The 13687-nt window shown below is 43.2% G+C and overlaps 1 protein-coding gene across 1 annotated transcript; it reads left to right on the forward strand.

Annotated features, from left to right (window-relative positions):
- The first annotated feature begins 4205 nt into the window (after nt 1-4205).
- Nucleotides 4206-12594, forward strand: LOC116811426 (sperm protein associated with the nucleus on the X chromosome N4). The gene is made up of 2 exons (XM_032756466.2): nt 4206-4370; nt 12312-12594. The coding sequence occupies exons 1-2, from the start codon at nt 4293-4295 to the stop codon at nt 12531-12533; spliced, it is 300 nt and encodes a 99-aa protein (XP_032612357.1). The 5' UTR covers nt 4206-4292; the 3' UTR covers nt 12534-12594.
- The last annotated feature ends 1093 nt before the right edge of the window (nt 12595-13687 follow it).

The raw sequence follows: 13687 nt of genomic DNA on the forward strand, positions 1-13687 counted from the left end.
GAATACACTTTTGGGATGGCATGAAGAACAATTTTCTTCAAAAGGTGCAGAACAAGGACAATGGTCTTTATATCCCTATGACTAGCCCAGTGCTTGAGACAGAATATGTGCTCACTTAAGAGTTGTTGAGAGATTTGATGGTCTTTGATAGCTTACTTCTGTTTAAAGCATCCTATTTCTGGGCTAATCCTGCATATTAAACCAAGACCTTTGTTCTTAAGGGTTAGTATCCTCCCAGTGATAAAAGAATCAGGAAGAAAAACCAGGGTAGTTCAAGGCAGGATAGCCCCACCACACATAGTTTTACACTGTGGAGTTGTAAGTCTGGTTGGCTGGAATCATATTACCTAAAGTTTAAAAAAATCATAGCATTTTTAAAGCTGAGGATTACAGAATCATAGCATATTTTTTTAAATGACATTCGTTGTTTCAATTTACTCATTCTACAGCTGGGGGGTCTGAAGCCTACAGAAGGTATGCAGTTTACCCAGAGTGCCAGAAAGAACATGAGATTTAGGGCAGAATGAACCTAGGTTTGAACACTTTTTCACAATTATTGAGTTATTGAGCTTCTCTGGGCCTCAATTTCCTTATCAGTAAATCAATCCCCTGTGATGATATCTACCTCCTGGGACTGCTGTGAGCATCGCATCTCTGCTGAACATCTTCCCTCTGCCTGTCCAGGTCCACTCACCACCCTACTTCACCTGTTCTGTCCGGGGAGGCTATTTAGGAAGGATTCTATTAATGGCTTCCTAGGGTCCCTGGTGTCCACTGGGTTTGGCTAATGGGGAGCCACCAGGAGAGTTGGAGGTGGAAGGGAGAAAGGAAGGAGAGTGAGGGCTGTGGACCTATACTCCTGGCTCCCTCCCTGTGAATCACCCTGGGCTGGATGAGTCTCTTGGTAGAGGTCACTGTTCTTCTTAAAATAGTCATTTCCTCATGATTATTGATCTTTCCAGGTTCTAGTAACCACTTCCTTCTTGTTCTTATTCTTTTGGGTCTGGAGTGATGGCAGTTACTACTAGCACTATCTCTGATGGTCTCCCTGCATCTGTCTGTTTGTAAGTGATCTCTTTGCAGACAAATATTTGTCAAATTATTCCATTTTGCATGTACCATCTGTTTCCTGTTTGGCGTAGATACTATATGCTTAGATCAGAGCCTGGCATATAGTAGGTTCTTGGTGTATGGAATCTATTGCTAGTAGTATTAATAGTAGTGTAGAGGTAGCAGTGGTTGTAGTAGAGGTAATAGTGCTGGTATTTTTCAAAGCCACTCATCCAGTCACATGCAAAGCCGGCAGTAGGATGTATTCCGCTCCCATCTTTTTCATTGATTGCTCTTCAGCTGTCTGTGCTCCAGAGGGAAATACATGGTTGGCCTCTAATACCTTGCTGTTTGTAGCCACAGAATGGGGCAAATCCCAAGCAGATCGTATCCTATACCACATTACACTATTAAAACCTGCCTTAGACAGCTTAAAACGTGTAACAAAAATCATTAAAATGTAGTTGATGGTTATTATTATAACTAAACTAGTGTCAGTTTATAATATCATTTGTACAAAGGCCCCAAAACAAGAGCTGAAAAGGTTTCTAGGAGTCCCTGGTTCTCATCCTGGTCCATTTTTGACTTATAGCATGACATGGGAGAGTGACTTTGAGTAGTTCCTCAACCTGATCTGATAAAGAAGAATATTCTTGAAAACTAAAAACATCAGAAATAAAAAAGTTCAATGCAATGAACTCATTGTACACTGATGGCCTTTAATTTTTTATTATTCATTTCGGTGGAAAATATAATTACTAAAGATTTCAATAGGAGTTATTTTATAAAGTCAGTTGTAATCTTTCAATAGAAATATGCACTGAATGTGTTCCTAACATTTTGATAAATTTTCGTTGGATAGTGATATACCCACCAAAACATTTTTTAGTAAACAAATTTAGAAAACAATTATAAAAGGTAATAAGGCAATTGAAAGCTGTTATTTTCAGCAATTTTAATCAGTTTTTGACCTACCCTATTTTATGTGGTAGGCCTTTTGGTTTTTGTTTATTTGTTTTGTTTTGTTTTTTTATAACATGACAAGTGAGGGTGATGTTCTCACTGTTAATTGCAGGCAAGAGTCCAAAAAAAAAAAAAATTAAATCCTTAGAAGTTAGCTTGGATTTAATAAATAAAATTGTTAATCTCTAGACAACATCTGGGATTCACTAAGAAAAATGTGTACTTTAATAACAATGTTCTTTTGATTTCTTAGATTTTAGATGGAACTCATGGGAATGCTATAAATTGGTTGTGTTTGGAGGTCAGCAGGGTACTTTGCTAGGACTTTCTTGATTTTATGGTGTATGAAATAAAGATATGTGAGCTCGATGAGCACTGGAACAAAAATCTAGGGTCTACTGCCCTTTCATTTTATTTTATTTTTTCCATTATTGATTTTTGTGACTTCCTATAGAGAACTGGACAGGTGTCAACCTGTGAGAGAAATCTAGGGCCATGCCTCCTCTATCTTTGGCCCTCTCTCTTTCTCTCTTTTAAAATATTTTTATCTTTCTCTTTTGAAACAATTATAAGTTCACAAGAAGTTTCAAAGATATTGTACATAGAGGCCTTATGTATCCTTCAACCAACCTCTCCCAATGGTAAACTCTTCAGTACACTACCAGGTTACACTATCAAAACTAGAACACTGACATTAATACAATCCAGAGCTTTTTAAGATTCGACACTTTTCTTTTGGCTGTTCTAGGCCCATTACATTTCCATATGAATATTATAATTATCCTGTCAATTTCTATTAAGAAATCTTTTTAGAATTTTTATTAGGTTTGAGTTGAATCTACAGATGAATTTGGAAATAACTGACATCTTACAATATTGAATCTTCTAAGCGAAAATCAAAGGATACATCTCGATTTTTCCTTATGTTATTAATTTATCTTTGCAATTTTTTTGTAGTTTTAACTGTACAAGCCATTTACATTTTTGTTCAGATTTATCCCTAAGCCTTTAATATTTTTTGTGATATTTTAAATTGCACTGTGCTTAATTTCAAATTCCGGTTGTTGAAATTAACTACCAGTCCACCCTAGGACTACCATTGGCTGAAACACTGACTGTTCTAATATATAAACTTCTAATATATAACTTCTAACATATAAACATACAATTGATTTGTGTGTTGATCTCCTATCCTGCAATCTTGCTAATCGCAACTATTGTCGAAGCCTTTTTTTTTTTTTTTTTGATTGACTTTTCTACACAGGCTCTCGTGTAGTCTTTGACAAAGGATCCTTTTACTTCTACCCTTCCACACTAAATGCCTTTTGTTTTTCTTTTGCACTGGACACAATCTCCATTACAAAATGTAACAATGCTCACACTGGTGCACATGTTGGTGTTAGATAGTATTCTGCATGTAAACACTCAGAACAACTTCCAGCACATGTATACCCACTCCTCCCCCAACCCTACACACTGGTAAAATCCATGTTGGGAGACTACGTTTGCTATGAACATACACCCTTGATTTGAAACAAGACTAGGATACCCAGTAAGAATGTTTATTCACTGAAGTTCTGGCAGACTGAAGGCCATGATTTCAGACTAGAAATAGGAAACTTAAGAGGACTACATGGACATTGGAAAAAAGAGCATGGATTGAAATTTGCCTGGCAGAAACCTGAAAGTTAATGGTCTTCAAGGTGCATATGAAGGAACTGTAGGAGGGAAGTGGGATAATTCACATCTCCACCAATAATTAAATGTAGCCACACTAGCTTGGAGGGATTTGAGGTGAGACATCTAAAATACTAGGTCATGGTGAGGGTTGGAAGACAAAAGAATGAATCACTTAACAGGAATGGCTGTGGGGAAGGACTTGAAGGAATCATCCTCTCACTTCCACGTGAACCATGAACATTAAACATGGAGAAATGAGGAGCGGAGGCAGATTAGTTTGGGATGTATCTTCAGGGGATGTTGAAACAACAACAGCATTTGGGTTCCTCTACACCCCTGCCACCCCTCCCCCACAAACCCAGGGAGTTGTCACAGGTGGTTCTTTGTGATGCCAAAGCCACCCTAGGACTACCATTGCCTGGAACATTGCTTGGATGACCAAACAAAGCTCAAGGGTGTGGCTTCGTCTTGCTCCCAGGAGGGTATATATACAGGGTGGGCAAAAGCTCTTGGACAGCCCACTGGAAAGCTTCAATACAGCTGTGGAAATCTGCACCCTAGAAGATCCTAGTATAGAAATTCTACAACCAACCATAATCATGGAAGAGCCAACTTCAAGCACAAAAGGGAATAAAATGAAGAGCCCCTGTGCATCCAACAAAAGAAAAGTTGACAAGGTCAGATTGTTAGGTTTTGAAGGGAAGGTGAGGGTGAAAGAAAGACACACAGATAGGGGGCGGGTCAAACAGCAACACGGGTATACTGCAGACATCTGCAGAAATGGGGGGCCAGCTTAATGCCAGAGCCCACCGCTACATACAGGCTGGCATACTTATAGGTATGGGTGGGAGAGGTTTGGGCAGTATGGCTTGCTGCTCGGCAGAATATTGATGAGATGTTGTTATGATCAGGCAGTTTGGCCCTTTTTCCAGTGGGATGTCATCATGGTGTTGCTTGGACATTTTTGCCCAACAAGATATGATAGGGATGTTTTTTTAGATGGGCCTTTATCCACCTCGTGGTCAGGCAGTTAGGTGGGATTTTTCTCACGGCCAGAACCCCCGTGGAATGCTTCACTTTGACCAAGGTCTGCAAAATAGAAGGGAGCTTACAAAACAGTGCAGTTTAGACTAATATTCTTGCCTTCTACTTTAGCATAAAAGGAAGAGGGGCGTTGTTGATTATCTGGCTGCTTCCTGCTGAATAGGGGAGCTGTAATCAGGGTTTGGGTTTTGAAGCAGTGGGTGTTGGACTTCAGAGTTGTTTTCCTGGAGGCACTGGTACTGGACTTGGCAGAGGAGAAGGATGGTATCAGTGTGTTGCTGGGTGGCTGCCTGGACAGGGGAGTTTAGCTTTCGGGAGATAAAGCGGGATACGAAGGTGAGTATTCATGGGCCAATTGTAGTATTTGGAGGAGAAAGATCAGGGGACCTAAGAAAGTGGCCCCCTGCTATCCCAGTGCTGAGTGCAGCAGAGAAGTTTAGTTCTGCTAACACTAGAATGAGATGTAGAGCCTGCTTAGTGTGTGCGGAGGAAGATGAGACAGAAGCTACTAAAAGAACCTGGATGTCTGCTTGTCAGGCAAAATGTTAATGTTTAGACTGAAACACAAGGGTGCATGTTCCTGACCAATTGGCCAGTAGGCAGAGATAAGAGTTTGCGGCACAAAGGAAGAAGACACTGCGGGGTGGACAGACAAAAGTTGTAGGTTATGGTGGCAAGTCATGAGAAGGTGGGGGTTGAATTCTGCACAAACCCTTTGTTTTAACTTTTATGTTTTTCCAAGTTGAATAGCTGCCAGCAAGGGTAGCCCCTGTGAGGGCATGACAGAAAATGCTGGTGGGGGAGGAGTTGAAGGCTGTTTGGTTTTGGAGAGAGAGAGATAAATGGGTTTTTGTAACTAATAGTCATTGCGGTCCTGATATGGCAGAAGGATACAGGTTGCAGTTGAGGGAATTGTTTGTGCATTTTTTCCAGGGAGCGCCCTTGAGTTGGATACGTGAAGAGCTGCTCTGGTGGAGAGGGGAGGGGTTGGTAAGAGGTGTTTTATGGAATCCGACTTGTATCATGTTTAGTTAAGAGGCTATTAGGCGAAGGAGGGTGACAGCCCTGTGTGTGATGGCGTGGGTGGATCTGATAGATTGGGGAGAAAGGTGTTTAGCTGAGCAAGATTATAAACAGGTTTTGGGAATGAATTGGCCGAGTAGGTGAGATGCAGGTTTATTTTGGACTGGGTTTATGTGGCCAGTTTGAAAGGAAGGGCTGTGAAGTGCTGGATTTGTGTGGACAAACAAATTTAACAGTTGGAAGAAAGACAGGAGTGTGACTGAGTTAAGAGGCAGTGTGTGAGGCTGATGAAGGGGGCTCAACTGTTAGAGGTTGGGGGTGGGGACTTAGAATATTCCACAGACAAAGAGGGCAAAAGGAGAAAAAGGAGATTTGAGTAGGAGTGAAGTTTTGGAAGGTGCCCTGCCATCGTACCTCCTGGCTTATTGTGAGAAATTGGCATGGGCTATCCAGGGACACGGGGAAGGGAAACCAGGAAAGATCTGAAATAAAGTATGAGATAAAAGATTGGAAATTGGAGACGGAGACTGTTATGGACTAGGGCGTTCTGGATTGGCAACTTCTGGAATTCTTGTTAAGTACAGTGAGGTTGGGCCTGTGAGGGAGAGAGGGTAATCTGGGGGTGAAGAAATTTCTAGATGTGAATCTGGTGCTCTTTTTAGTTTGGAATGGTGTATTCAGTGTGAAAGGATGTTAGCTTTGCCACTGTGTGAGTAGTTAGGATCACCTGGCGATTCAGACCCAGTCCCCTGATTGTAGGGACAGGGAGGACGGTTTTGAGGATTGACTTTTGGGCTGGGGATGATAGGGCTTAGGCTGAGGGGATTTGGGGAAATGGCTCATAAATGCATGAGGACCCGTAGGAGAAGTGAAGCCTCGGCTGTTTTAATCTCTAGGGAGTTTTTTTTTTTCTTTTTTGTTTTGTTTTGTCTTTTTAATTACCTGAAGATTAGGGGAGGTAAGGAATATGGAAGGCCCACTTAATGCTTAGAGCCTTTGCCAGCTGTTGGTTAGCCTGTGAAACAAATGTTGGCCCATTGTCTGACTGAATCCGAGAGGGGAGTTTAAACCTGTGGATAATATGAGTGAAGAGAATCGAAGTGATGGGGTGTGCCTTTTCGGTGGTGGTAGGAAAAGCTTTTATCCATCCAGAGAATGTATCTACTATTATCAGAAGGTACAGGAATCATTTGCTGGGAGGCACGTGGGTGAAGCTGGTTTGTTAGTCCTGCCCTGGTGTGTGTCCTCAGGCCTGGTGTGTGGGAAAGGCGATGGTTTGATAGCTTCCTGAGGGGAAGTTTAAGTGCAAAGGGAACATGTCTTAGTAATATCTTTCAGATTGGCAGCCATGGTGGAAGAATGTATTTAAGTTTTTAAAAGCTGGAGTAGGGGCAGTAACTGGCATGGAAATGGTCGTGCACATATAAAAGTACAGAAGGTTTTTAATACTTCGGCAAGACACTTTTATCATTGAGGTAGAACCATTTTTTCCTGAATGGTGCCAGCCCAGGCAAGTGGGGTTTGTTCCTCGTGGGTATATACAGGTTGTATGCTGGGAAAAATGGGTAATAATGATGAAACATTAAGGGCTGCCTGCCAGGCTGCTGAATGTGTTTAGAAGTTTCCCTTTGTTATGGCATCTGTAGCCTTTTGGTGTCCCTTTCAATGGATAATGGTGGCCTTCGGTGGTAGGTTAGCCACCTCCAGCAGCTTGTGTGCAAGTTTCCTATTTCTTATGGGGGTTCCTTTTGTAGTTAGAAAACCCCTTTCCTGCCAGATTAAGGTGTGAGAGTGTAGGATGTGCCACGCATATTTGCAGTTGGTGTGAATGTTAACTCTCTTTCCATTTGCTAAGGTGAGATTCCGGGTTAGGGCTACTAGCTTTGCCTGTTGTAAGGTAGTATGGAGTGGGAGAGCATTGGATTCTAGGAGCTCATTTTTGGCAATGATGATGTGGACAGCTGCTGAACATGGCTCCCTTAAAGAGCTTCCGTTAATGAACCATGTAGGTGTTCCCCGCAAAGGAGCTTTTGAAATATGTTGGAAGTGGGAGGAGAGGAAGTTTAAGAGGTCCAGGCAGGAGTGAGAGAGCTTAGAAGATATTAACAGGGAGGAGGGTGTTCAGGTTGAGAGTTTTTCAGGTTGAGAGTTTTATATCTTTGGAAGGCAATTAGAGGGTTACCTATGAGTAAGGCATGTACCTGCTGTAAGTGGGATGATGGGAGGGATAGAAGGGATTGATGGTTTATGAGGTCCTGTAGGTAATGGGAAGATGCAATAGTAATGTGTTGGTAGAAAGGGAGTTTCTGTGCCTCTAAGGCCAGCAATGTGGACACACCCAAGATTTTTAGTCAGAGTGACCAGCCTTGGATGACAGAGTCCAGTTGTTTTGAGCGGCGTGCAATGGCTTCTGGGGCGTCACCGTATGTTTGGCAGAGTAGTCCAAGAGCAAGGCCTTGGTCAGAATGTACATACAAAGTAACGGGCTTGGTGGGGTTAGGCAGTCCCAGTGACAGGGCCCTTAAAAGGGCATTTTTTCGTTTTTGTTTTTAAGTGGGAGTTGATGGGGCAAGCTCGGTTCAGGTGTTTTAGGATGGGCCCATGTGAGGCCGTGTAAAGCAGCTTGACCAGCAAGTCAAAGTTGGGAATGCACAGCTGGAAGTATCCCACGAGGCTCAAGAAGGAGAAGAGGTCCTTTTTGGTGTGGGGAAGGGGCATGTCCTGAATTAGCTCATTTTGTTGGGTTGGGATGGCCCAAGAATTAGGGGTTAGGAGAAACTCAAGGTAAGTAACCTGGGTTTGGGCAACCTGAGCTTTTGTGGGTGACACCCGATATCCTCAATTATGGAGGAAGTTTAAAACCTTAGTGACGTGTTGGATTGACAGGTTACGGGAGGGGCTACAGAGAAGGAGGTCATTGACATATTGGAGGAGGGTGCTAAAATGAAGGGGAAGTTCAGCTAGGTCCTTGGTGAGGGCCTGTCTGAATGGGTGGGGGCTATCCTGGGGGCTACCCTGGAACCCCTGTGGGAGTATGGTCCATGTCAGTTGGGTGAAGGTGTGAGTATTAGGATTTGACTACACGAAAGCAAAAAAAAAAGAAAAAAGAAAAAAAAGAAAAAAAACTTTGGGAAGCCAGATTTAAGGCAATAGTGAAAAAGGCATCTTTTAGACGCAATTCAGAGAAGTGTATGGTAGATGGGGCAATATGGGAGAGTAAAGTATATGGGTTGGGAGCCACCTAATGAATTGGCACCATCACCTGGTTAACAACTCCAAGATCTTGGACCAAGAGGTAAGACCCATCTGTCTTTTGGACAGCCAGGATAGGGATGTTGGAGCAAAAGTTGACAGACTTGAGAATTTGAGCTTGTTAAACTTTACAGATAATAGGCTTGAGGGCCCTAAGGCCAGCTGGGTTAAGGGGATATTGAGACTGATGAAGGAAAGTGGAGGAATTTGGAGGGTTATTTTAACTGGGATGTTGTGTGTGGCTATTGTGGGTTTAGAAACATTCCAAACTTTAGAATTAACAGAAGGTAACAGGGTGGCTAATGAAGATGGGGGTTGGGGGGAGGGAAGCATTTGGGTGACAGAGTAAAATAAAAGGAGTAGAATTGTAGGAACCACATTGCATGGAGTTCTGGAATTTACTTAACATTTCCCACCCCAAGATAGGGGTAAGGCACTGAGGGATAACCAGGAAGGAGTGGCGAAGGGGGGTGTTGAATGGATTGTATAATAAAGGACCAGTCTGTTTGTGCCTAGAGGGGATTTCATTGACTCTCACAATAGAGACAGAGGAACTGAGGAGAGGTCCAGAATATTCTGGTAAAACTGAGTAACTATCCCCTGTATCCAACAGGAAAGACATGGGCTTACTAGAGACTGACAGTGTTATCCTGGGTTCTGAGGTGGTGATGTTGGCGGGTGGGGGGCAGACTCCAGGCCCTGTCAGTCTTCAGTTAGAGGTTATGAAGCGGGATGAAAAGTTTTGCTGAACACAGTCTGACTTTCAGTGTTCCTTGATAACACAGATGGGGCAAGGTTTCCTGGGTGTCCTGGGATTAGGGCAGGCTTTTGCCCAGTGTCCCTGTTGGCTGCACTTGTAACAGGCTCCTGGCAGTGACTGTTGTAACACTGAGGACTTCTGTATGCATTGGGAACCCTGTTGAATGGCAGCTGCCAGCATTTGGTATTTAGCCTGGTCCTTGTGTTTTCAGTTCTTCTTCTCTATTATTAAAGACCTCAAATGCCACTTCGATTAAGTGTCTTTGGGAGGTTTGAGGGCCATCCTCCAGTTTTTCAAGTTTCTTTTGGATGTCGGGGGCTGACTGGGAGATAAAGTGTAAATGAAGGTGGATTCTGCCCTTATTGGTATTAGGGCTTTTGAAAGGCAGTAGAGGAAAAGAGCACGGGCAGCTTTATTTATGCCAGCTAGAAGGCATGATATCATATGGCCTTGTTTTTGTCTGTCTGCAGAAGTTGCCTGATAATTCCAACTGGGGTACGTCCTGGGGACAGTTAGGGTCCCTATTCAGTTATGGGCAGCATCTTGTTGGTGGAGGGTGTTTGCATTGGCCTGGACAGCCATCCAGATGCATTCCCTGTCTTCTGGGGAGACGGTGGAGGAGAGCATGACATATATGTCTTGCCAGGTACGGTCGTAAGATTGAGTGGCATACAAAAATTCCTTGTGGAAAGAGATGGGATCCTTGGATAAAGGAGCCAAGTCTCTTTTTAATATGAGAGAGGTTGGCTAGAGAGATGGGAACATGAGCTCAGATTATGCTTTTGTCCCTCATGATCTCCTGCAAGGGAAGGGCTTTGGAAGGCCTTCGGGTGTGTGCCTGGTTTTCAGCACTAGGGGGGTGGGTGTGAGACCTGGTTTGTGGTGGAGAACGAAGGGGGGGATGGAAGGCGACAGTAAGGGGGTGGAGGAGCCAGAGCCAAAGGAGAAGAAGGAGGAAATGATGTTGGGAGGGGGACTGAGATAGGGGTTTTGTTTACCAGGTTGAAATAAGAGGAGAAAGGCTTGTCCTGAGGAGGCGGCATTTTTGCGGGTTTTTCATTGAGGAGGAGGATTTGAAAAGGGGAACAAGATTGGCAGAGAGAGACAGCAATCCATGAACAGAGATAAGCAAGGCACTTTTGATCCTTTACCATTGCATTAGAGAAAGTTTTTTAGATTATGTTCAATTTGGAAGTTGAAAGTTTTGTTGTTTGGAGGAGGGGAGTGCATACCCCTGAAGAGAATGAGCATCTCCAGAGGGTAATGAATACCCCAGAGGGAAGCCAGTACCTCAGAAGGGAGTTAATATCCCAGCAAAGAGTGAGTATGCAGAAGGGAAGTGAATACCCCGGAGAAAAGTGACTACCCAATTCCTCCCAGGAGAACGGACGTAGGAGAGCTGGGATGTACCAAAGAGCTGTGGCAGCTCTTCACAGTCCCCTAGTGGCCAGAGTGGCTGGAGTGGTGAGCGTTCTGAAGATGTCCCCTGAGAAGGCAGGCTGCGGTCACCTGGTGACCAGGGAGACCTCCAACCCAGTGCTAGGATTTTCTAGAGAACCAGCAGAAATAGAGGAAAATCCGGAAAAGAGGAAAAGGGAGATTCACCCACTAATTGGAGACTGGTGTTGGATGTAAGGTCCAGCAATGGGGGTGATCCTTACTGGAGCCACCCAGAAAGGGTAAGGAAGCAAACAGAGGATGGAAAGTTTGATCAGGACCTAGAGGTCAGCCCAGGACTGGAGAAAATGAGAGAATAAGGAGAACAGGGCTGGGAACAGGTAGTCCACTCAGGATATGGAAGCAGGCTCAGGTCTAGTTTTTGCTGCTTGCTGCTTTCCAGGATGTAAAGAAGACTTACCTGGTAGAATTCAGTCCCCATCCCGGGTTTTGGCACCAAAATGTTAGGTTTTGAAAGGAAGGCAAGGGTTAAAGACACACAAAGAGGGGACCACTCAAACAGCAACACAGGTATATTGCCGACAGCTGCAGAAGTGGGGGACCAGCTTAATGCCAGAGCCCACTACCACTTACAGGCTGGGGTACTTACAGGTATGGGTGGGAGGGAGCTGGGAAGTATGGGATGCTGCCTGGCAGGATATTGATAAGACAGTCTTATGATCAGGTGGTTTGACCCTTTTTCCTGTGGGATGTCATTGTGGTGTTTCTTGGACCTTTGCCCAGAAAGATATGATAGGAATGTTTCTTAGTTGGGCCTTTGTCCACCTTGTAGTCAAGTGGTTAGGCAGGATGTTTCTCATGGCCTGAACCCCCTGGAATGTTTCACTTTGACCAAGGTCTGCAAAATAGCAGGGAGCTTACAAAATCATGCAGTTTGGAGTAACACAGATGACCCTACCCATGTTCCTCTTCTTCCCCATAGATCCCTACCCTATGATTCCACCTTGCTCTTCTCTGGCACAAGCCCCTTCCTCAACCTGCATTCCTTCTTATAAAGACGCCCTTGCTATTTATTCTCTACCCTCTTCATCCAAAATAACACCTTTCTGGCCTCTCCCTGTTTTTTTTTTTTTTTTACCAGAAGAAGAAGAATCTGGACAGAGCCTCAGCCCCCAAACAGAGTTTGAAAGAGACAGAAAAAGCAAAATATCCAACATTAGTGTTTTACTACAGGAAGAATAAGAAAAGAAATTCAAATCAACTGGAGAATAACCAGCCTACAGAGAACTCCACCGATCCAATCAAAGAGAAAGGAGACCTAGACATATCTGCAGGATCTCCACAGGATGGTGGGCAGAATTAGTACAAATTGGATCATCACCACTGATGGCGATGATTACAATAAAATCAGTTTGAGGAGCTGATGACTGTGTATACCTCTGCCTTTTTTTCTGATGGTGGGGAGGAAGGGAAGGGAAAAGATAGGCATTTGAGAACGGAGGGATATGAGATCCTGTAGCACTGGCAGACAGATCCACAGGTTAGCCAGACATTGTAAATAAAGACTGGGGGGGACTGATTCCTGGAGATAAATTTTCTTCTTAAAATTTTATCTCACAGGAGAGGAAGAAAAGGATTTGGTGTTCCTTGGAGCATGTGCATGTTTAGAAGAGCACATAAAAAGATCTGTATTGTATGTAGGTGACAGTGACACTCTTTCCAAAATGAAGACATCAAAATCACCACCTTCAGGCCACATACCTCAGAGTGGTGTGTTTTGTAACTCACCCAATGCTGTGAGCAACTGAAGGTCCTCAAAAGGAACAAGAACCTCATCCTACAGAAAGTAAGACAGCATGCCACACACAATAAAATAATGGTGTTTGGAGGACATGGTCCCAATACTAAGGCACTTGTTAAGAAACTCTAGGTGAAGCAGTCACCTACCAAGTGTGGGGCACTGGAATTGGCCTGTGTCTACTGCAGGCAACAAACAGAAGCATTGTCTACAGAGAATTTTAATACAACAATACAAGTAAAAGCTGGTATTGTTATTACTACTTCCATATACCAGCATTTCTATAGAATGTCAGTGATTAAGAATTCTTCCCCTAAAAGAAAATATCTTTTTTACTGGAGGAAATACAACACAGTGGTTTTGGCATCAATGTAGATGGCAGAGTTATATTCTTTGAGTTAACTGCTCAAGACCCTCTCCTGTTTATTTACTCATTCACTCTCCTTTATTTCCATGGCCCAGTTTTATTCCCCTTGTCTTCGTCGTCAATCATTGTAATGCATTTGATGTATATCCTTTTCTTTGTATGAGTGTCAATACATTTTTTTTATTGTTTGTGGACATTTGTTTTAAATGTATATATCTATTGTCAATATTTAATGTTTCACTCAGGCCTGTTTTTAAGATGCATCTACGTATGTCTAATCTGTTCCTCCCTTGTCAGATATATTTTTCTATTATATAAATTTAAGAAATATATTTGGATTTTTAATTTTTGT

This window comes from Hylobates moloch, unplaced genomic scaffold (assembly GCF_009828535.3).
Source record: "Hylobates moloch isolate HMO894 unplaced genomic scaffold, HMol_V3 SCAFFOLD_7, whole genome shotgun sequence".
NCBI classification, from domain to species: Eukaryota; Metazoa; Chordata; class Mammalia; order Primates; family Hylobatidae; genus Hylobates; species Hylobates moloch.

What these genes read in the sequence shown, in the direction of transcription:
- LOC116811426 (XM_032756466.2), top strand. Translation starts at nt 4,293, where the DNA reads ATGGAAGAGCCAACTTCAAGCACAAAAGGGAATAAAATGAAGAGCCCC. An exon ending in ACAAAAGAAAAGTTGACAAG is followed by an intron (nt 4,371 to 12,311) that starts GTCAGATTGTTA and finishes TTTTTTTACCAG; the next exon opens with AAGAAGAAGAATCTGGACAG.